The sequence below is a fragment of the Mytilus edulis genome, chromosome 3, assembly GCF_963676685.1.
Source record: "Mytilus edulis chromosome 3, xbMytEdul2.2, whole genome shotgun sequence".
Taxonomy (NCBI): domain Eukaryota; kingdom Metazoa; phylum Mollusca; class Bivalvia; order Mytilida; family Mytilidae; genus Mytilus; species Mytilus edulis.
In genome coordinates, this window is record NC_092346.1 from 37,727,691 (window position 1) to 37,752,039 (window position 24,349).

At 31.7% G+C, this 24,349-nt stretch overlaps 2 protein-coding genes across 12 annotated transcripts in view; one reads left to right on the plus strand and one right to left on the minus strand.

The window, feature by feature from the left end:
- Positions 1-10,823, plus strand: part of LOC139516419 (leucine-rich repeat-containing protein 9-like) — a 48,409-nt gene extending 37,586 nt beyond the window's left edge. For 5 of the 8 annotated variants that reach the window (XM_071306494.1, XM_071306499.1, XM_071306497.1 and 2 more), the window contains 3 exons: positions 49-196; positions 2,488-2,653; positions 7,115-10,823. In XM_071306494.1, the coding sequence (XP_071162595.1) occupies positions 49-196; positions 2,488-2,653; positions 7,115-7,145 (345 nt within the window). In that variant the 3' untranslated portion in view covers positions 7,146-10,823. Of the gene's footprint in view, positions 1-48; positions 197-2,410; positions 2,427-2,487; positions 2,654-7,114 lie in introns of all 8 variants that reach the window. The other 3 variants (XM_071306500.1, XM_071306502.1, XM_071306496.1) reach the window with 2 other exon arrangements.
- A 4,320-nt stretch (positions 10,824-15,143) lies between these two features.
- LOC139516421 (serine/arginine repetitive matrix protein 2-like) overlaps positions 15,144-24,349 on the minus strand; it is a 37,899-nt gene continuing 28,693 nt past the window's right edge. For all 4 annotated transcript variants that reach the window (XM_071306503.1, XM_071306505.1, XM_071306507.1 and 1 more), the window contains 3 exons: positions 24,222-24,338; positions 22,718-22,839; positions 15,144-21,599 (listed from right to left, as the gene is read on the minus strand). In XM_071306503.1, the coding sequence (XP_071162604.1) occupies positions 19,189-21,599; positions 22,718-22,839; positions 24,222-24,338 (2,650 nt within the window). In that variant the 3' untranslated portion in view covers positions 15,144-19,188. The remainder of the gene's footprint in view (positions 21,600-22,717; positions 22,840-24,221; positions 24,339-24,349) is intronic.

Consider the following 24,349-nt stretch of genomic DNA (forward strand, 5'->3'; position numbering starts at 1 on the left):
AAAACATGTGTTCTTAAGTGACCTTTATAAATACATTATGTTTTGAAGGTTAACATGGTTGAGGGAACACTGCCAGGAATCAGTCAGTATAAAACACAGGTACCAGTCAAAGTAACAACAATGCATCTAGGATCTTCACCCATCTGGAATGGAGGTGCCATATATGATGAAAATACTCCAGAGTCACTACAGAGAGGTTTGTCAATTGTAGTCATTTGAAAAGTATTTTTGATGGTAGATTTGTTCATACAATGGATATGTGGGCTGTGGGTAGCATGCTTGGTTCTTGATCATAATGCACTGAAATATTGCACATTACCTTTGGGGGACCTTCTTCAATCCTTTGTAGGTTGGGATGAGTAGCTCCAACCTACATACATATAACCCCAACCTTTTCATGTAGTTTGAATAACAAAAATACATACCTTTTCACTTATTTTCTTTACAAAAAAATACCTGTAGCTATCTTGATTATGCTATTTCATTCAGAGATAGATAGTGTTTACAAATATCTGAAGCATTTAATCATTTATGATAGTGGATTTAATTGCATATTTTTATAAACATCTGCTTAGTTTCAGATACTTATAATGGAAACATCAACCTTGTCACATATATCTCCTTTAAGATTCAACTAATTTTCCATATATCTCAAACAGCTGGATAAGGTGACCTTAATCCAGTCACTCACACCTTCCTCCACTCATTGCATAGAAGTGCCCAAAAAAACCCACATCCTTACCTAAGGATGTGTACTTAAAACTGTTTCATATCTCCATAGTTACATGGAGCAAAAATGTTGGTCTTGCCTAAAAATTGTTAGATGTGTTATGATGAAGATCAGGGTTTAGGCCAAACTGATTGAAATACAGAATCTGTGTACACTACATGCTAAGCTTATGATCTGACTATGCTTTATTCTTATTTTCTTACCAAAAAAACTGTGCCTCTTTTTTGTCTCGCCTTGACGAAGTCAAAAAGCAAGACATAGGTATGCTGTTTCCGGCGGTGGCTGCGGCATCAACGGCGTCAACAACATATTAGTTTGTGATTAGGTCTAGTTTATAGTGAACGGCAAGTGGTAGGTCAATCATATTTGGTATGCAGTTGTATAAGCATTGGCACATCTCATTTTCATGGAGATTATTTGGCCCTGCCCTCTCAGTCATGGTCTATTGACTTTGAAACTTTTGCTTATTTTACATGTATTAGTTTGTGATTAGGTCAGTTTATGGGGAACCACAAGTGGTAGGTCAATGATATTCGGTATGTAGTTGTATAAGCATTGGCATATCTCGTTTCCATGGAGATAATTTGACTCCGCCCCCTAAGTCATGGTCTATTGAATTTGAAATTTTTTCTAAGTTATCATGTATTAGTTTGTGATTAGGTCAGTTCACGGGAAACCATTAGTGGTAGGCCAATGTTTATTGATATTCAGTTGTATAAGCTTTGGCACATCTCATTTTCATGGGGAATATTTGGCCTTGCCCTTCAGTCACAGTCTAAAGACTTTAAAACTTCTTAGTTTACATGTATTAGTTTGTGATTAGATCAGTTTAAGACGAACTGCTTATGTTAAGTCATTGATATTTGGTATGCAAATTTATTGGCATTTGCATGTATTGTTTCCATGGAGATTATATAGCCCAACCCCCTCTTCATGGTTCATTGACTTTGAAACTTTTACATAGTTTACCAGTTAATTTTTGTATTAAGGTTTGGGAACGACTTATAATAAGTCGATGGTATTTGGTATGCAGTTGTTTTAGTATTGGCACATTTTATTTACATGGAGATTATTTAGCCATATAACTCAGTCATGGTTCATTGACTTTGAATATTTGCTAAACTTGTGTAAGATGTTAGAGTATTGCTATTTGGATTTCAACATATGCATAATCAAAATTACAAAAAGGCAAGACATATCTCTGTGATAACAGTTTATTTAAAGCATGTATAATTATGGCAAATCCAGAGGATTCTGAATAAATCATGAAAACATAGAGTAAAAGGAATTGTCAAATCCTAGCATGTGAAGTGTCTACACAGAGTATCTGTATTTCAATTTTTTTTAAACTTTTTAAATTTTAGAATATGATATAATATTTATTATCCTGCAATCCTTTATTTAGGTGATATTTTTTTTCATTGAACTCTTAGATTTTTTTACAACCTTTCACGTGAAATGCAGAAAAATAGTATATTATGATTACTATAGTGAATCTAAGTGTGCTTTTATTTGATAAAATTCTGTGAATTCAGTTAGATAGATGTGTAATTTTCTATGTTTTCTATGGTTAAGATTTGCTCATTTTATGATAAAGATTTGATAATTTTTTATGGTTAAGATTTAATAATTTCCTATAGTAAAGATTTGATAATTTTCACAAGTTATTTATTCTAACAGAATGGATACTGTCAAGGTGAGTATATTTAGTACCTGCCAGGTGTGGTCTATATTGCATCACTTCTATTTTTATCTAGGTGGGGGTAGAAGAAGAGGAAATAGTAAAACAGACAATGGTACAGGTGTTTTAAATCGTGGAAACACGATCGTAGCACCGGGTTATGGAGGCATGCGTCACTATCTAAATCAAATACCTTATGTCACGCCACCTTCACAGAGCGAGTATGTTGAGTGGTTTTCCAGGTAGCTATGGTACCAACCTGCCAGAGGTTTTACTAATATTACAAAAAAACTTCTTATCTGCACTTTTCGTAATTGATATAAAATATTCTTTAGAATACTTTCTGAATTTAAAAAAAATCAATCATAGTTTTGAATAGTCAATTATAGTGATTTTTAAAATTCAGTTTATAAAAAAAAAAAAAAAGATTCTATAAAGTTCAAAAAAATTGTAAATGATGTACATTTCGTGACAAATTGAATTCTGATATCATTGTAGTGTCTTTATTGTTAAGTAATAGATTTGAAAAAGCGTAAAATTTTAGAATTGCTAAAATAAGATGAAACTAGCAATTTCAAGATTTTTGTGTATTAAATTCTAAAAAATAGATGCTGTGTAATTAATAATCACTTTTCGATTAACGTGCACACCTATATAATAATGATATTTAAATTGAAACTGAAACAGTTTACGAAATAGATGTATTATTTTTTAGCTCACCTGGCCCGAAGGGCCAAGTGAGCTATTCCCATCACTTTGCGTCCGGCGTCCGTCGTCGTCGTCCGTCGTCGTTAACTTTTACAAAAATCTTCTCCTCTGAAACTACTGGGCCAAATCAAACCAAACTTGGCCACAATCATTATTGGGGTATCTAGTTTAAAAAATGTGTGGCGTGACCCGGTCAACCAACCAAGATGGCCGCCACGGCTAAAAATAGAACATAGGGGTAAAATGCAGTTTTTGGCTTATAACTCAAAAACCAAAGCATTTAGAGCAAATCTGACAGGAGTAAAAATGTTTATCAGGTCAAGATCTATCTGCCCTGAAATTTTCAGATGAATCGGTCAATCGGTTGTTGGGTTGCTGCCCCTGAATTGGTAATTTTGAGGAAATTTTGCTGTTTTTGGTTATTATCTTGAATATTATTATAGATAGAGATAAACTGTAAACAGCAATAATGTTCAGCAAAGTAAGATCTACAAATAAGTCAACATGACCAAAATGGTCAGTTGACCCGTTTTGGAGTTATTGCCCTTTATAGTCAATTTTTAACCATTTTTCGTAAATTAAAGTAATCTTTTACAAAAATCTTCTCCTCTGAAACTACTGGGCCAAATTAATTCAAACTTGGCCACAATCATCTTTGGGGTATCTAGTTTAAAAAATGTGTGGCGTGACCTGGTCAACCAACCAAGATGGTCGCCACCGCTAAAAATAGAACATAGGGGTAAAATGCAGTTTTTGGCTTATAACTCAAAAAACAAAGCATTTTGAGGAAATCTGACATGGGATAAAAATGTTTATCAGGTCAAGATCTATCTTCTCTGAAATTTTCAGATGAATCGGTCAATGGGTTGTTGGGTTGCTGCCCCTGAATTGGTAATTTTGAGGAAATTTTGCTGTTTTTGGTTATTATCTTGAATATTATTATAGATAGAGATAAACTGTTAACAGCAATAATGTTCAGCAAAGTAAGATCTACAAATAAGTCAACATGACCAAAATTGTCAGTTGACCGGTTTAGGAGTTATTGCCCTTTATAGTCAATTTTTAACCATTTTTCGTAAATTAAAGTAATCTTTTACAAAAAGCTTCTCCTCTGAAACTACTGGGTTAAATTAATTCAAACTTGGCCACAATCATCTTTGGGGTATCTAGTTTAAAAAATGTGTGGCGTGACCTGGTCAACCAACCAAGATGGCCGCCACCGCTAAAAATAGAACATAGGGGTAAAATGCAGTTTTTGGCTTATAACTCAAAAACCAAAGCATTTTGAGGAAATCTGACATGGGGATATAAATGTTTATCAGGTCAAGATCTATCTGCCCTGAAATTTTCAGATGAATCGGTCAATCGGTTGTTGGGTTGCTGCCCCTGAATTGGTAATTTTGAGGAAATTTTGCTGTTTTTGGTTATTATCTTGAATATTATTATAGATAGAGATAAATTGTAAACAGCAGTAATGTTCAGCAAAGTAAGATCTACAAATAAGTCAGCATGACCAAAATGGTCAGTTGACCCCTTTAGGAGTAATTGCCCTTTATAGTCAATCTTTAACCATTTTTCATAAATCTAAGTAATCTTTTACAAAATCTCCACTGAAACTACTAGGCCACAATCGTCTTTGGGGTATCTAGTTTGAAAAATGTGTCCGATGACCTGGCCATTCAACCAAGATGGCCGCCACGGCTAAAAATAGAACATAGGGGTAAAATGCAGTTTCTGGCTTATAACTATGAAACCAAAGCATCTAGAGCAAATCTGACAAGAAGTTAAATTGTTAATCAAGTCAATATCTATCTGCCCTGAATTTTTCAGATGAATTGGACAACTGGTTGTTGGGTTGCTGCCCTCCAATTGGTAATTTTTAAAGAAATTTTGCTGTTTTTGGTTATCTTGAATACTATTATAGATAGCGATAAACTGTAAACAGCAATAATGTTCAGCAAAGTAAGATCTACAAATAAGTCAACATGACCTAAATGGTCAATTGACCCCTTAAGGAGTTATTGCCCTTTATAGTCAATTTTTAACAATTTTCATTAATTTGGTAAATTTATGTAAATTTTTACCAAATATAGTTCTCTGTTACTAATGGGCAAAGTTCATTATAGATATAATTGTAAGAAGCAAAATCGTTCAGTAAAGTAAGAACTTCAAACACATCACCATCACCAAAATACAATTTTGTCATGAATCCATTTGTGTCCTTTGTTTAATATGCACATAGACCAAGGTGAGCGACACAGGCTCTTTAGAGCCTCTAGTTTTAACTTTGTACTTAAAAATCTGATTGAGCCTTTTGTAGACTTAATACAAAAATGTAAAAGAGACTATGGTACTTGGTATATAGCTGTTATACAATCAGATATATACCATAGTTACTAAATAACTTCTCTCCAACTCTGGCAGGTTTGTTGTTTGAGCTTCAGATAGCTTTACAGTAGAAGCAGCTTTTAGTGTGAAAAGAAACAGTATTGTGTGTTTTTGTAGTAGGTAGCTAGCTATTCTGTGTGGAAAATAATGCTTTGGTTAATTTCAATATTTAGCTTTTGTTGATTTGTCAATATGATACAATATCTTTACTTCAAAAACAATAACAAAAAAATCAGTTTTATATTTATTCCTTGGTCATGTAAAGTAAATGATGGGAATTTATTTTTAAATTAATTTTACTTTGAATTTGAAGAAATAAATGTTGGGGTAGTTACTTTTATTTTACCCTGTCTAAAATAACCACCCCCTGTCAATTTAAAAAAAAAATGCCTTCTGACACCCCTCCCCCTCTCTTTCACATATGAATTAAGTCTAAAAAGCCCTCAATAAAATGTTCTGACAGCTACATCTCAGGATGATGGATAATTTTATTGTTTATAAACCTAATTGAAATTTAAAATAATGTTACACCATGATTGGATATCTGTCAATTGTTTGAAAACCTTCACCAATAATTTATTGGTGTATGCTTTTGAAAATCATACAAAAAATACCCATAATGCATTTGATTAGTAAATGGCAAAGTAAAATACAGGTAGTCTCCAAGTTTAATAACAGAATGCAATCTAATTTCTATAGTTGCAATGTCTTCTCAACTAACCATCCACACTTGGTTATATTCTTCTACTACATGTAATAGTAATTCTACCAACTAGCTTTATTCCTTTAACACTTGTTTTTGTATGTGTGTATATATTATTATTAATGTATTGTGTGTTGTTAGTACCTTATATGAGTGCCTTTCTTACACAGATCTATATTCAGAAAATGTAGTTGAAAATGATTTGAATATTTTTTGTTATGCATAGATACTTTTAACTTCCACATAATATAAGCAATATTTTGTTTGTTTCAGTACATTAGGGTACAGAAGAGTAGTAAATATGAAAAAAGAGAAGTTGGTTGGGTTCATGTCAAAGAGACACAACCCAACAACAACAAAACAACATCAAAAGAAAGTAGAGGTCAACATACGGTCTTCAAACATAGACAAGACATGTCTATATAATATATCAAAATCCTATCAAGGCCAGAAAAATTGTGAATAAACTTTACAGAGACGACTCAAAACTTGCAATCAATACCAAATTTTATAAAAGACAAAAAAGCATTCAGATACTGTGGTTTCATTATTATTAGTTGGGTACTAATTCCTATTAGGATAGTTGACCACAAATAAAAATGTTCAACATATATAGTATACATTTCTCACAGGATTAAATGCACACTTTTGCAAAACCATAAAATCAATTTGTCAACAGAAATGTATTTTTTCTTCCAATTCACGAAAATTGGTATCCTTGAAAACAAATGAATCCACAGTATAAAAATAAAGTACTTTTTTTCATAATAATTCTTTTATCTACAAATACTACAATTTGATTGTTCCATTAGAACTTTTTCCATTGGTTTACATTGTACTTAACCATATTGTTGAAACTTCTTTCGTAACTTATGTTGTAATATTTGTGACTTTATTTTTTTAGGATAAACCAGGCCAAAAACAACAAAAGATAGCTTTGTGATGGGAAAACAATGATGTCAAAGAATGGTTGTGAGTGATCTTCAAAAACTCTGTTCCAGCTTAATCCATATTTATACATTCCGATGCAAATCCGTCCGCATGCCAGTCTTGAGATCTGAGTATTGCATAATAAATCTGTGATACATTTATAGTAGAATTAGTTTTGTGATAGGATTTTAAATTTCCATGAAGTCACATTTATAAAAGTTGACTGAGTCTCATGAAAAGACGAAATTTATAAATGGGCCATCCTCATTTTACTATTATCTTTAAAATGTTATTGAATTTTATTTATCATCTCATGTATTAAAATATCACATGAATTCTAAGGGTGCCAATTATAAAATTCCAGGAATAGTTGTTTCATTGGTCATTTCAGTCATGACTGGAAATGCTATGAAAATTTAAGGTTGTTTCAAAATTTATCTGGTTGGAGGGTGAGAGGCGACCAAATTATGAATTGTCTGATATTTATGTATGCATATTCATTGTGTATTATATATTGATATACTATTAATGCATGTGATTTTATGGGTTGGGAAGGGGGTCCTTAAAAGTGCATCCCTACCTCCATGTGTTTAAATCTGGACCAGCCCTTAACAGGAGTTCATATCTTTATAGATGACTTAACATAATGAATCAAAATCGATTTCAAAACTCTATAAAAAAATAATTAGGCATTAAAAGTTCTTATGGGATCAGATATGTTAGATCACATGACATGATTCATTTTATTACTGTTTGTTTTTATGTATTGTTCAAGGTTATTTAATGATAGTGGACTAAAAAGCATTTTTATGTGTATATATTATTGAAATACTTTGTATCTTTTTTCTGTAAAGATGTTAAAACCATTGACGATTAAAATTGTACATATAGACTGTTTTTCAGTAAATTGTTGAGATTTCAGAATAACTGTAAATAAGAGGGAATGTTTTTGCGTGTATAATTGTAAATATGGGTAGAAGTAATTTATTTGTTAGATTTTTGTTATTCCGTCCTTTTTGCTCAATATTTTTGTCTATAATTTTAAGCTATTTTAAGTTTTGTTTTATGTCACATAAAAAAATATGTTTATGTCATGTTTTTAATGTCCAGTGTGTTACCAACCTTCCACGTATTAAATATCCTAATGCATCTTGGCATATAACTATTTTGATATTAAATGACATGTGCCATCAATTCCAAGGTTAACAGTTGATAGTCAATTTGCAGTGGAATGTTTATGGGATATTTGAAATGTTTAGTTATGATAATTTTAAGAGAAATGGATAATAAACATTAATGTTTTTGAAGAGTTGACACCTTCAATTTTGGATATGACGGCTTCATGTTGCAAATAAAACTGCATTTGTAAACATCAAATCTTATTGACAGTCAAAAATACAGTTCTGTTATTCCTTAAGCCATTTCTTCGAAATTAATTAGGTAATAGTTAAGTAAATGTATAAGTAGGTATGTTTCTAAATGAGATATGAGAGGGATAAGTCAAAGATATTGTTTATGATACTAGTCAAGATAAACAACTGTATACTTCAACTGTCATATTATTTGATATGTGTCATTCATCTACAAACATTCAAACATTTCTAGTTTGTTTTTTAACAAAACTACATTCCTCATCAATACTTATATTCATCATATAAAGTCTGCTGAGAAAATTGCATTCTGTATGAATGAATTATTGGATTTGACTGTGGTTGACAAATATAAACAAAACCAATGAAATTAACATGTATCATTTGGTCTCTTGTGGAGAGTTTTCTTATTGGCAATCAAACCACATCTTCTTATTTTTATTTAAGGACTCCATTGTTATGTATTGGAACTTTCATGCAAAATAACAATCCCTAGTTCTTATCGATTAAAACTTGTTTTGTAAGATAATGTATAAGGAATATGTATTCTTTTGTTCACATTCTTGTTGATTGTATAAATGTGAAACGTAAACAAGAATACATATTCCAGCTTTTAGATGATGCAGCACGCTATTAAATTTTCACTTTTTTATGTTACACTGTGTGGTTTTTAATTGAATATTTGTTTACACATTTGACACATGACAGTATCATAACACAAATTGGCTTTCCATCAAAACTTACGAAAACTTATAATAGGACAATCATTTGTTGTATTAATTAACTTATATATTTAAAAATATTTTAACCCTATCAATATGGGCATCCTTTATTGTCCTGTACGAGGCTGCATGTGTAGAAAATTATCTTAGGTAGTGATTTATAGTTGCTGTATATCATTGATGAATGTTAACTTTCAAGACAACCTTTAAATTCTGCTGAAAGATCAAGGGTTAATATGTTGCCAAATGTTAATTATATGCTTTATTAAAAACCTTTGAAAACCAGTTAGATGCATAATTTTAGTATATTACTGATAAATGTATTATTTTTTTTTTCTCGTAAATTGTACAAGTTGATGTATTTCCTTTGGAAATGAAAATATAAATCATGGTGTACCTTATTGGAAATTATTAATTTTTAATGAAATGTGAAGTAAAAATCTATGTTAATTCATGCCCTTTTTTAAAGACAAATTAATATTAGCAAAGATTAAATTCAAAATGTTTTCAAGTTAACTTCCAAACTTTAGAAAACATTTTTGGAGTGAATCATGGCTTCCATAAATTAGATGCATGTACTTGATTTGCAAAATTGTACAACAGTACTTTGAAAAAGGTAAAGAAACTGTCGCGGCCATTAAAATACAATTTATATATATATATATATATTGTTGTTTATTTATTGTTCATGCAACGTCATAATAATATACTGATTAGAAGTATCTTTAAACCAAGTATTTTGTTTATTATATCTGTATTCAAGTTGCTATTTTTGTATGTTAGTAAAAAGATTAGCAGTAACGGGGGGTTTATAAAATCACATACAAGTGTGTCAAATGTACTTTAAAATATTTTAAGGAATGTGTTATAAATCCACAATATATTTTATGTTATAACATAAATATGTCATTAGAAAAACTGATTCCTGTTGTTTCATGTCTAATGGAAATAATCCCTTTTACTTCAGTACTTAGATGTATGTGGAAAATTACGTTTAGATAATAATTATGAACTTTGGAAATGAAACAGACAACTTCAAAATTTTGCCGATATAACACCTTAGGTATCCCATAAATAAATTGCAACAGAAACACATTGTAAACTTCAAAAGTAAAGTTAGCAATTTAAATATAAAAGATATTAAATAGGCTATATTCTTTTGACAGCTCAAATTGCACTCTAGCAGTATGAATACCGGTATAATTTAATAAATAAGTGCCATAAAATTTGGTCTTGCCACGGCTGAATTATACAAATTCAGGTCATATGTTGGTTTGTTGATCTGTTATTTCTCTTCAACTTTTATCAGCTTCTTTTTCATAATTTTCCGAGGAAGTTTTCAAAGGTCAAGTTCTGGATCCGCCACTGATCAACTTGCTATATTTTAGTTTACTGTGTAAATTAATTATATTTTGTTAGTCAATTTTAAAGTGGGGTAACAATAGTTTGATCAAAATATTTTGAGATTTGAAACTGTGATATGTATAATCAAATAAATATGATACTTTACAGTATTATATTGTTAAATAAATAGTATATTTAGAAAATTATTGTCAAATAATACATGTACTTATTAAAATGATAGAGCAAACTTGTGTTTTATTCCTTTTAAATGTTGTATACTACTTTGAAAAACATATGTAGATGAATTGCCAGAGGTCCTCTTCAATTTATATTTTTATGATCAATTTGTTAGCTTGCAGAAGTGTAATGTTCACATTTTTTTCTTTCAATACGGGAAGCAACGGCTTTGATTGGATAAACTTTGCCCAACCCTGGGACTATTTTACTATCAATATATTATGTCCCATGTTTATATGGAAAAAATAAGATACTAAAAAATAATACCCTCTCAAGAAAGATGTATATATGTATTATACTTACAGACTAATTTCATTTTGCATGTCTCTTTGTAAAAAAATAGTGTTTCTATTTTGACTTATCAACAGACAAAAGTGTCACTATTTAACTGAACCATGGACACAGTGACCAATAGTAAACCATGAGTATAATTTTACCATTACAAAATGGGTTATCTTCCCTGATTATTTATGTATTAATAAATTGATAAATATACCTTTACAGAAAATTTTTATTTTTATTTTGATAAATTAACTAGAATGATAACATGTATTTATATAGTTTTTAAATTTTAGGGGGTTGAATCTAGCAAATCTTTAAAATTGTTTTGCAATTTGTTTTTTCGAATTTCACCACCTACATAGGGGGAAAAATAAAAATACTGGCTCCATTTGAAAACCTTTGATGTTTCTCATTGGCGATTATACCACAAGATATATAATATCGCTTTATATTTGTGTCTACCCTCAGTATACTTTGTATTTTATGAGGTACTATTTATCAAAAAAATTAAAATTTGGGTACTGTGGAATTATTATCTTCGTGAGTGGATTGACGAAAAATTGCATTTTCGAGGATGTTTGATTTCGTGGTTATGCCAATATCTGCATACAAATAAAATTGAAAATTGAAATGGGGGATGTGTCAAAGAGACAAAGACCCCACCATAGAACAGACAACAGCTGAAGGTCCAAAATTTACGTTTTGTTGAACATTTAAATTAGTGGTTAGCATGTACCCACGAAATACACAAAAATTGGTATCCAACAATATTAATGAATCCACAATAAACAAAGGAGTAAGGGTATCCAATACATGACACAAGACAGTACATATACAACAAGAGACACATAAATAGCTAAGGAACAACAATACTTTTATTGCTATTCTTCATCTCAAAGACTGTGATGCCTTCAACACCAAAAATCAACAACTCTCAACTCATTGCAAGTTTAATGGATTTTAGCCAAATTCTTCGCAAAATTATTTTAAAAGGAAGCAATAAAATTGAGAATGGAAATGGGGAATGTGTCAAAGAGACAACAACCCGACCAAATAAAAAACAACAGCAGAGGGTCACCAACAGGTCTTCAATGTAGCGAGAAATTCCCGCACCCGGAGGCGTCCTTCAGCTGGCCCCTAAACAAATATATACTAGTCCACCAAAGTGGGTCTATTAAAAAAAAGATCATACTGGAAAGTAGTACACATTTAAAACAAAATAGTTTCCATGCAAAGGTGTGAAAAGAAAACTGTAGAATATATTAAAGTAATTGAGGTATCAAATGAAAGGTGATGGACGTGTGATCTTTGTAGAACACACAGACTCTATGGTTGGGTTGTTGTCGCTTTGACACATTCCCCATTTCAGAATTCCATTCTCAATTTTATTAATATTATGGACTGATAAATATGAATATTGCAGATAAAACAAATATGTATGACCTAAATTCTAAAATCAAGGAGATATATGACTTGGTTCTCAGAAATGAAGTTCCAGGTTTGATGTTTTGAAATTTCTAGTCATTGAACCAGTAGGGCTCCTGCAAAATAGGTAAAATTTACAGCGTATTCATGTTTAATTTTTGCAACTGTTTCTTGTGAACACCTGAAACCTCAGCCCCCACTGATCCTTGAACTGTCCTAAGAAGACCACAGGGCAACCACATAGCTACACAAATTGTCACATTAAAGAACCTACAAATTGTCAGAGTTGCCTGTTAAAAACAGACTATGTTTTTATAACAGCTGATAGCTTAGTTAGTGAAAATATTTTTCTCAGGAACTACTTTACAAGGATTTATGAAATTTGGTTTCATGGTTTATATAAGTCAGCTAAACTGTGTGATGCGTTTTCAGATTCATAACTCAACAACTTTCTGTTTACCACAAACTTGTATCATTTTACACATGATAGCTTAGTTTAAATTTTCCTCACATTTTTATCAGGATCTACAATACAAGGATTTCTGAAATTTGATTTCAGGGTTTATGTAAGTCACCTATCCCTTGTGATAGATTTTCAGATTCATCACTCAACAACTTCCTGTTTTCCGAAATATTTAGGCAGGGGTATCATCAGTGAGCAGTAGCTCGCAATTTCATTTTTTTGTAATGGGAAATTTAAGATATGTATTTTTGGTATCAAGTTCCTTGCAACATTTACATGCGTCAGACCTGGTTCACCTGATTTGACCTCATTTCATGGATTAGTGATCAAGGTAAAAGTTATGTGATTAGGTCCTGGTCTCAAATACAGTCAAATATATTTGGTGTATGGAATGAATGTAAGGTGAACATGTCAGTCTGGCAGTTATCATCTGACCTTGACCTCTTTCTCATAGTTAATTGGTCAATATGAAGTTTTTATATTTTGATCTGTTTTTCAAGTACTTAGGTCAACTGGTATATTTGGTGTATGGAATGACTAGTCGGTGCATGTCACTCTGGCAGATTTCATCTGACCTTGACCTTGCTTTTATGGGTCATTAGTCAGATGTTAAGTTTTATAGAGGTTTGGTCTTTTCAAGTACTATAGGCACTAGATCATCTATGTTTGGTGTATGGATTGGTTGAGGTGTATATCGTCGCTGTTATGCAAAAACCTCGTATCTCAATTTTTTGTGGAAATCTTTTTATTGATTATTTAGAATTAAATATGTATGTTCCACTGTATGCGAAAATATCTGATCTTCTAACCAATCATTAACCTGAATTCTGACATGTGACGAAAAAGTGTAGTCGGATTGGTGAGACATTTTGTTGTTCGAAAATATCGTATCTCAAAAGAAAAACACACGGCACGGCAGCTGACATCATAACAGCTACAGTTTACTGAATCAATTTTAGGTTCTCAAAGCTAATAAAGCTTAGAAATAATGTGAAAAGCTTTCAAAATACAATATAGGTGCAGACATTTTTGCTCGTCTTGGTAATTTATTGGTTAGAAGATCAGATATTTTCGCATACAGTGGAACATACACATTTAATTCTAAATAATCGATAAAAAGATTTCAGTTTTTACTGCCTGGTGTGAAATAATCAAAACCTTAGATACGAGGTTTTTGTATAACAACGACGATATGCCTCTTCTGGTATGTATCTGACCTTGACCTCATTTTCATGGTTCATTGGTCAATTTAAAGTCTTTTTTTATTTGGTCTGTTTTTCAATTACAAGCAATAGGTCTATTTTGTTTTGTGTATACAAATAATGTAAGGTATTTATGTCTGTCTGACAGCATTTATCCGACCCCAGTTTCTGGGATGTTACTAGTTAAACCTCTACCTTTAAGACGTTCAACATAAAATTATCAGAGTTTAGTCACATCGGTTGGGCTCTGTGACAAGATGCTTTACATGGAAAAGCACAGCTTCTTTCACCTGAATCATACTGTTAGGCTTTTTTAACAGTCTATTGTTAAAATGTGTACAAATTCTATTTTCAAAATTTGGAGATGCTTATTGATAATTTGTTTAGTTTTTCATCAAAATCCAAAAAGTAAAGATGTTCCTTCAAGCATACAACAGTCATGCTCAATTTTATTGATTTTAGCTTTAACAGTTTGAAAATGTAAAACTGACTTATTTTATACTGATGGTAATTTGTTTATTATTCATTGCACCTTCAGTAATCTAAGTTTCAGCATACAGGAAGAATTTGTCTGATAGATCTGAACAGTGGTTACATGTTGTGTGACAGACAGACTAGTGGATAAAGTATTTGAGTTTCAGATCTGACTTTGGGATTGAACCAACTACCTGCTTCACTAGTAGAAAGGACCCTATAACTAGATCACTGTCAGATCATCAGGTGGAAGGAATAAATTAAAGAGTTTGGATTATAACCCCAAGTCTCTTGCTTGAGAATGGCAATATATTAGACTTGATTTATTAAAAACAAAACAAAGATACTTTCTTGATTTTTTTCTTTTATATTTCACAAACAGTTTGAATACAAACATTAATTTGTAAGATATATCACTGAACTAGATAATCTGATTGAGGTCAGAAAATAGTAGAAAAATGGACATGCAGATCTTTTAATTATAAAATTTGAAAAATACATGATACTAAACCTTATAGGTCAAGATTGCAATATTTGGTAATATATAAAACTATAGACTTTTATACTCCTTTTAACTATTTCTTAATTAATTCTAATCTACTATTACACAAGCAATTTAACACTGTAAGCTAGCTGTTGGAAAATTATGTTCAAATTTATTTACAAAAAAATCTTAATCCTGGGCCTCTGTCATAAAACTCAATTTCTGATAAATTACGAAAACTGTGCTAAAAAATGTGTATAGGGCAGAGAAAAGTGATACATGTAAAATTGTGATATAATAAATTATGCTATTCAGAGATTTCATTTATATATTTATCTTACATTTCTCTCATTACAAATATTATATTTTCATAATTCAATAAATCTTCTTACAAACCAGATTCAAAAAGTTACATTGTAAGCATATAACTAAATTAAGCAATAATGAAACCAAGCTGCCTACTGCAATATAATGCTATACAATTCTATAAATAGAGGCTCAGAGCAGAGTTTAAGACTCATAAGTTTACAACCCCTAAATTCCTATAGGGAAGATATTTTTGACAAATTAAGCATCCAAGGGCTAATTCATCAATCACATAATTTCAAAGCATTCAAAAAAGATTTAAGAACATATTTCAGTCAAGTTTAATCATAGGCAGCCTTGTTTTCATTCTGATTTATTTCAAATAAAGATCCAAAGCCCCCCCTGTTTGCAACCCAGTAAAAGAGAATCATTTATAATAGCAATTTTTTATTCAACTAGAATTTTTAGAGAATACCTCCTTTCATTACAGCTAATCTCAGACCAAAATCTGTAAGGGGATTTCAGAGAAAAAAAGAAAGAAATGCAAAAAGATTACTAACAAGGAACAAAAAAAGAACCTAGTAATAGCAGTGTTTCACACTACCCATAGGCTTTAATAACGCATGACAAATTGAAAATATTGACCTGGATATATGCAGGAATGCCCAAACAATATTTTAAAACTAAGATATAAATTTGATTGTTTGAATAAACAATTCAATATATACACAATAATCTATCTTTCCTTTTGCAACCAATGACATTTAACAATGAAAACTTAATACAAATAGTAACTCTTTATAAAGATATTATTTAATGTTTTGCTTCAAGTATTTATGAAGAACAAATTTTAACCTCAAAAACTTTTTTTTAGGTTCTCTGTGGGTCTTGGTAGGTTCTTCTTCTATATATATACAATATCTATTTTTTGCATAGCAAACAGAAACGTTAGTCTTTTGTGATAACAATAGTCTTAACTTGTACTCAATTGTAAGCATTCATACATCCATGCATTGCATAGAAAAATATTGGTGAATATTTGTCAACTAATGCAAATATTTCTGTATACAAAATAAGCACACACAAACAAATGAATACACATTATAGTATACTGTATAAAGCACCACTGAAGAACACATTTATGGTGATTCACTGTATGCCTTCATGAGAGCAATGTTTTGAATAAACACTTTTTAAGCAAGGATTTGTGAAAAAATTAAAAATATTTGTAAAAATTCAAATTATTTTTTTCTTTCTCAAATTCACTGATTTACAAAAAAATAAATAACAAGAATGTGTCCATAGTACATGGATGCCCAATCCGCACTATCATTTTGTATGTTCAGTGGACAGTGAAATTGGGGTCAAAACTCTAATTTAGGATTAAAATAAGAAAGATCATATCAGAGGGAACATATGTACTAAGTTTCAATTTGATTGAACTTCACCTTCATCAAAAACTACCTCTACCAAAAACTATAACCTGAGTTGGACAGACTGACAGACAGACGCACAGACCAGTAAACATAATGCCCATAAATGGGGCATAAAAATGGTAAAAAATTTAATTACATTGTATATCTTCTTAATTTTTTTTTTCTCTTTAGAGGGAACATTACACACTAAGTTTTATAAAAATACAAGGGGAAACTTAACCCGAATAATTCAGTCCCTCCCTGTAATCGATCTCTCTTACTTGCGAGGGCCTGAATTCCCAACACGATAAAAACTCTTCACGAATCCTAGATTTTGATTGGTGCCCTGTAGAAGAGGTGACCAATCAGCAATTAGCTCAATTTTATCGAGATAGGTAAATCCCGAGCTAATTCCGAATGGTTGATTGAAGATTTTTCATTGTCTATGCATTCTGGCATTAATGTAGTAAGCAGAATATAACGACTGAATTATTCCGGTTAGGGGAAACTATTCCTTAAGATCTTACAAGAACAAAAGATGCTCATAGTTACTTTAAGCTGATGCTGAACACATATATGTGGTAAGTCATATATAGTTTACAAGTGCATGAAGTGTATGGTTGATGTTTTAAATAATAACATGACATCGAAGTTTAATATGATTTTCTAATTTTGATTGGGTGAGGCATTCCAAAAGTTATATTCAATTTCCTTATAAAATGAAACAACTCTGGCTGCAGATGTATCCCAGAAACACTGTAATTTCATGTTTGTAGAAAATAAAAATCCAATTATAAGAATTAACTGCTCCTTGTTTGTAAATTTATAGGGTTGTAAAACGTGTTGAATCCTTTCTGATACATCCAAATATCAGTCAGAGTTCAGACATAAATAAGTCTTAATCTGCTTTTAACTCATAGAGGTCTAAATTTGTAAGTTTTGGGATTTGTCTCCCTTTCATGAAAGACAAAATACGACTTTAATAAGTCAAATATTGTTAAGCAAGAAATAATTGACCAGAATGAAAAAGTTGCAAATATCGACTCCTACAAGTCGATAAGTTACCAAAATTGGTTAACTTCAAGACCCACGCATATTTAGAAAGAGGTCACGCATCTAAATCAAATAATGACAACATTGAAAGACAATGCTTTATCTTCTAAAGAAAAATGTAAATGAGAGCCTAAAAAAATCGGAGATAATGTTAATTAACCTCACAATGCAACCACCTCGAACCACACTGAATGAGGTAAAACATCTGTGTTCAGTAAGGATGTTCTATAGAATAGTTAAATATAGATAGCTCAAGTACTTGTGAACTCTCAGACAGGTTTTTGCTCTCATAGGTGGTGTACTTTGGCCACGAAGTAAAATTAAGTTTTTTCATCAACATAAATAGACTTAATCAAGTCTGTCATTTAATGACTTAGATAAGTCTAAAATTGAAAACACATTTTTATAATAAATACATGTTTTGACTTCTTTAAGTCAAAAACAAAAGTCGACTTATTTATGTCTGAGCTCTGACTGAATATATTTGTAATATTGAACAAGCATTGAATTCTTAAATCAGATTTTACTTGTACTACTAATTCATGATATTTGAGAGGGAAAAAAAATCAAAAAAATTATTTATATCTGAATAAATTCTTTGCAAATTAAATAACCAAATGAATAAAATTTCTTTCAGTTTGAAATCTTAAATTTATTCTCAAGACATTGGTTTTTAATTCACATAACAGGACAGAGAATCTCTGTAATACACCTACAACTACCATATATAAGTAAATTTTTTGTGCGTATAATTTTTCACAGAAGTCAATTTACCACGAATTTTACCCTATCAACATGATCAATTTAAATACATCTTACAAGGCAGAGAAACACAAACAATGAAAACAATTTAGATTTAACTAACACCTCCAAGAAATAAATTGTGAAAAAAACCTAACATGGCAACAACCTACAATAAAAAATATCTGTTTAGGAAGGAGTACATAATAAATGCAGCTCTATTACAGTCACATACATGATAATTTATTCTATTTAAAGCTACCCTCTTATGAAATTACTTCCTTGTTTGCAACAAATGTTCTTTGAATAATCTTCATTAGGTTGTAAGATAGCACTTGAATATATCTCTTTCAGTGAAAGTGTGGAATAAACATAGTTTTGTGATATAATTAGTCACAATTGGCAGCTGTCTAATTTCAGACCTAATTTGTCTATAGATAAGCAATATAGAGTACAATGTAAACACACAGTTTATACTATACATAAAAGCTGCCACAGTTGTGTGCAATACATATATGAATATATTGTCATCAACTGCTTGGCAGTACAACCTGAACTTGTTCCAAGCCATTGACATTGTCATATCTCTTGATTACATACTTAGTCTCGATTTCAGATGGCTCTTTATTGTCTGAATCATCAGACGTAAGAAAATCCTCGTCCATGTAACTTAAAGTGTCACTACTTCCCGAACTGTTCAATTCCTCCACGACCGGATGATTAACAGGACTGTTCATCTTAGACGGAGTTACTCTACTCGCTTTTGGAGAACTTTTCAATGTGACTTGGTCATTAAGAATAGATTGTATTACTGGGTAAGAATCATTCACTGATTCACCATCCACAAATTTTGTTGACAGTGAACACCTGACATTGCCATTTTCAGGCTTATTTGAAAATCTAAGTGGATAAGTTTTCATCAAGCTAGACTTCTTCTCTGATATTTTTTGTAGGATGTCTTCAGTGAGAAGTGACCTGGGAGTTTGGTTAATTATTGGACTTGGCTGTGGACTCTTAGATGCTCTTGTAATTGGACTTCCTGTCCTCAGTTGTGACGATCTGGTAGTTGGACTTTGCTGCATACCATCTCTTAATTTTAAACCTCCAATATTTGTATTTTGTAGTATGTCTTCTTTAACTTTAGATGCTCTAGTATTGGGACTTGGCTGTCTTTCTTCCCTCAGCTGTGAAGCTCTTGCATTGGGACTTGGCTGTCGACTTTTACAGATATAGGGAGAAATTGTTGACAAACAGTTGCCATTTTGTTCATGTGTTTTCATGAGTATATACTGATTCCCTTGCCACTTGATAGTTAGGAACTTGTTGTGATTATTTTCCTTATCATCTATTCTACAATCTTTGCTGCTTTTCAGCCACTGATTAATCAACATTTGTTTAGAATCTATCTTGTTTCTCTTTTTGTAAGTTTTTTTCATTTGTTTACCACTTTTTGGAGATCTACTCATATTCAACTTGTTGCTCCCTTTCTGAGGACTCATTGATTCTTTTTTAGAACCCATCAACAACTGACCATTCACTTTTTGAATTTTACCATTAGTTGAAAAAAGTTTTCCTTCTTTGAACTCCTCACTGATGTTTTCTGAAACTTTTCCCCGTGATTTAATCTGTGATTTAGTGGAAGACAGTTCTACACTATAAGTCCATTTCTCTTGTTTTGACCCTATTTTTGAGCTAGCTGAAGAAAGTTCAAAAGTATTAGTCATTTCCTTTCCACCAGGTTTAGCTGTCGACTTTTTCGGGGAGGACACTTTCACAGGAATATCTGAAGGTCCATACTCTAATTGAGATATTTTCGGAGTGAATTCTTTTAAAGGAATATCTGAATCTTCACTACTACCAGTGATGACATCTGGACCATACTGATACTGGGCGACTGGTGACAGATAAGACAGTTCTGGTTCCATGCTAATTAGCATTCTTTTAACCTTTGGTTTTCTCCTTTTCTTATTTTTGTATCCATGGGCAGAAAAAGGGTGATTTACACTTTTCCTCCGTTTCTTGCTCTCAGATGATGGCCTTACTGGCAAAATTTCTCCATCAACTTCATCATAAGCTAATGTCTTCTTTGAATTTTGTTTGGAGCTGGCAGTTTTTGACGGAGATTCAATTATCTTACGTTTACGAGAAACTGATCGAGTTCTGGAAAATCCTGGTGATTCAAGTGATGAAGATGACTTTTTTTCACGTGGTCTTCCACGAGAAGCAGACCTTAACCTTTTATGCACTAATGATTCTGATGAAGACGATCTTGATCTCTTTCTTTTACGAGAAGCTGACCTCAATCTTGAATTAACCAATGAGTCTGACGATGATGATCGAGATCTATTTGTCATCCTCCTTCGACTAAACCTTTTTCCTCTAGGAGAGTGGGACAGATCTCCACTAGCATGAGATTCTTCTGATAATGAATGAGACCTACTCCTGCTATGTCGTGTCGGTCCACGCGAAGAAGATCTCAGCCTATGTCTTATAGATGACAACGGGATATATTCACTTGAGGAAGACCTTGACCGTTTCCTATGCCTTGACCTTCCCCGACGTTTTTGCTTCTGTTCACAACTGCCTGTAGCTGCTGGTATATTCCTTGAACGATTTTCTTTTTGAGCTGACAACAAGGGAGATAAACAAGTATTAACATCTTCATCCTCAACTACATCGACATCATCATCTGTTTCCTGATATTCCAAACGTAATACATTACCAGGTGACATGCCAGGTGAACCTACTGGTGACCTGTTTCTTGGTACATCGGGTGTTTTCTTTTTTGTTGGATTTGTTTTTACAATAGCAGAACTTGGTCCTGGATATTCACTTTTTGCTTTTTGTTCTAAATCAATATCGTCCTTATCTTCCACATTGTCTAAAAGTCTTTTCTTCAAAGGAGTTCTTTTCTTTTTCTTAATCTTTTGAATTTTTCGAGCTGAAAATGTTAATATCAAAATCTGTTGAAGCATATTGAATAAAAATGTGCTAGGCTGTATATGCTCTTTAAATCATTATACACGGTAAGGATTTAATAGGTTGTTTATATCTTTAATGATTTGATCTTTATATAAAATGAAATTGGAATAATTTGAAAGACAACTATTTTAAATGTTATTCATATAATACTGTTATTGCTGATCAATGAACTAAAAATTAAGTTTAACTTAAGAATTCAGGAAATACCATCATTGTTTTTTTTTTTTATTGCCTTGTAAAACATGTTTAGTTGATTTTTTTACAATCAGAAAGTACAACAACTAAGCAAGATTGTTGTAATGTATAAGATAGTGTTATTGAACTTTGGATTCATGTATTTTTCATGGAAACCATTTTCCAATGATTTCAGAAAAATTATATTTTCGTTGATATTTTATTTCATGGTTGTGCCAAAATCTTATTCAAGCTTATATAGAATAATCTTTCTATGTTGTGATGTTACACTATAATTTCAGGTAAGGGTGAAGGTTGGTGCCTGTTTAAATGTTTCAACCCTTTGCATTTGTTTCAACCTGTCCTAAGTGAGGAACCTGTTGTTCAGTGGTTGTTGTTTCCCTTTTTTCTTCTCTCTTTTTCTATCTTAGACTGTAGGTTTTACACTAGTCATTTTTGGGGCCCTTTATAGCTTGCTGTTCAGTGTGAGCCAAGGCTCTGTGTTGAAAGCTTTGTGCTTTGACCTATATTGTCTTACTTTTACATTGTGACTTGAATGAAGAGTTGTCTAATTGGCACTCATACCACTTCTTCTGATATCTATTTGTTAATCATTTAAATTGATGGTTTACCTAAAACCACTTAAATTGTCATCCTAGAAATAATACTGTGGATTCATTTATTTCGTGGGTACCAATTTTCGTGGATTAAGGAAAACTTAAATGTTTTACATGGATATTCAAATTGGTGGTTTTGCCATCGTGTGTATACAAGCATACAGGAAATTTGTAATTCATTGAATATATAATTTTGTGGTTCATTTGAACCCACAAAATCCACGAAAATTGGTATCCAACTAATATTAATGAATCCACAGTAATGTATCCATGTTTATATACTCACATCTATCATCTATTTCTTTACATTCCTGACAAACTAAATTGCGTCCAATTTTGATCAGACTGTGACACGCTACATGTGTCCCTTTAGACCCACACCAATCGCATGTTGTTATCTCCCATTTCCTGAAAATTTAAATAATTTGATTGACAGAAAGGGTGGATAATAATAATAATAATAATAACAATAATAATAATAATTTGATTGACAGAAAGGGTGGATAATAATAATAATAATAATCATAATTATAATCATAATCATAATCATAATCATTAATAATAATAATAATAACTGAATTTGTTTGATAAACTTTGTTTTATTCATCCAAAAGATATGGTTTATGTGATCAATACAAAGGTTTTTTTACTGCTAAGAAACTAAAATTGGAAATTTTGCGTTTTTCGGACATTAAAGATAAGCAAAGACTTTACCTAGAGATATTTTCAATTGATTACAGATCACATAAGGGAGTTAATTCTTTAAAAATCAGCTCAAAGTCTTTTGATCGCATCCGTAAATAGAAACCAAGCTTTGAATTATCAAAATAAGTAGTTGTTTAACTGCTATATATCCAATGAAATTATTCCCGCAAATTGTGTGCTTCAAATTTCTTCAAATTTTTATATTCATAAAAATCTAACAGGCAAAAGTAAATATTTTGCCGAACATTTCTGAAAAACTTAATCAAGCCAAATCTATTTTTAAGTAAAAGTGTTAGATATCCTCTTTAATGCACATGTTAACCCTTTCACCGATTGCTGCCCAGACAGAAGCTACTCTGAGACGATGGCTTCCCTGGCTACTATTACTCAAGTGGGAGATCTTCATAATAAATGTCAATAAAAACTTGTTTGTAGTTATTTGTGTATTTATTTCATTCACTTACACCATGTTCACAGTTTTGTTCATGTTTTGATAATTTTTTCCTCATAAAATATTCGAATTTTCAAATTTTCGGCATTATCTTGGTGAAATTCTCAAAATTCTGCTCTTAGACCCCAAATCGTAATTTTTTAACCCGAAACGGCAAAATTTTGAAAAATTTTATGAGGCTGTACAAATTCCTCACACTGAACGATGTCCATTCCAAGTGTTTTGTACATAAAACGACATTTTATGTCAAAAAAGTATACTAGTTTCGCTTCAATTCTTCCATATTCTTTCAAAAAAAATGTTCCCTCATTTCAAATTCTCGTAAATTTCGTCTGATTTTGACACGGTTTTCAACAAACAGAAGCACCATGTTTACACTTTCATCCGGGTATTCATCAAAGAAAGATAACTTATGTTTGCACTGTTTTGAGCGGGAAATATAAAAGAGGTATTCCGATCCCGGTAAAAACGGGACTCATCGTCAGCTGTCTGAAGCGTGAATCCCGGTAAACCGGGACTCATCGGCGAAAGGGTTAATCTTAAAAGATCTAATGTCTTATAAATCAACAAGGCAATATGTGAAATTGGACCAGCAGAGAAAAGGTTATCACAAAAATAGCTGCAACCTCCTTACCCGCCATCTCTATTGTACTTCCTGCCGTTAGGACACCTACATAACAAAGCATCACAATGCATGTATCTCTCCATTAACTCATTATAAGCATTTGGTTCTGTTTCCCATGCTGCATCTCTGTAATTCAA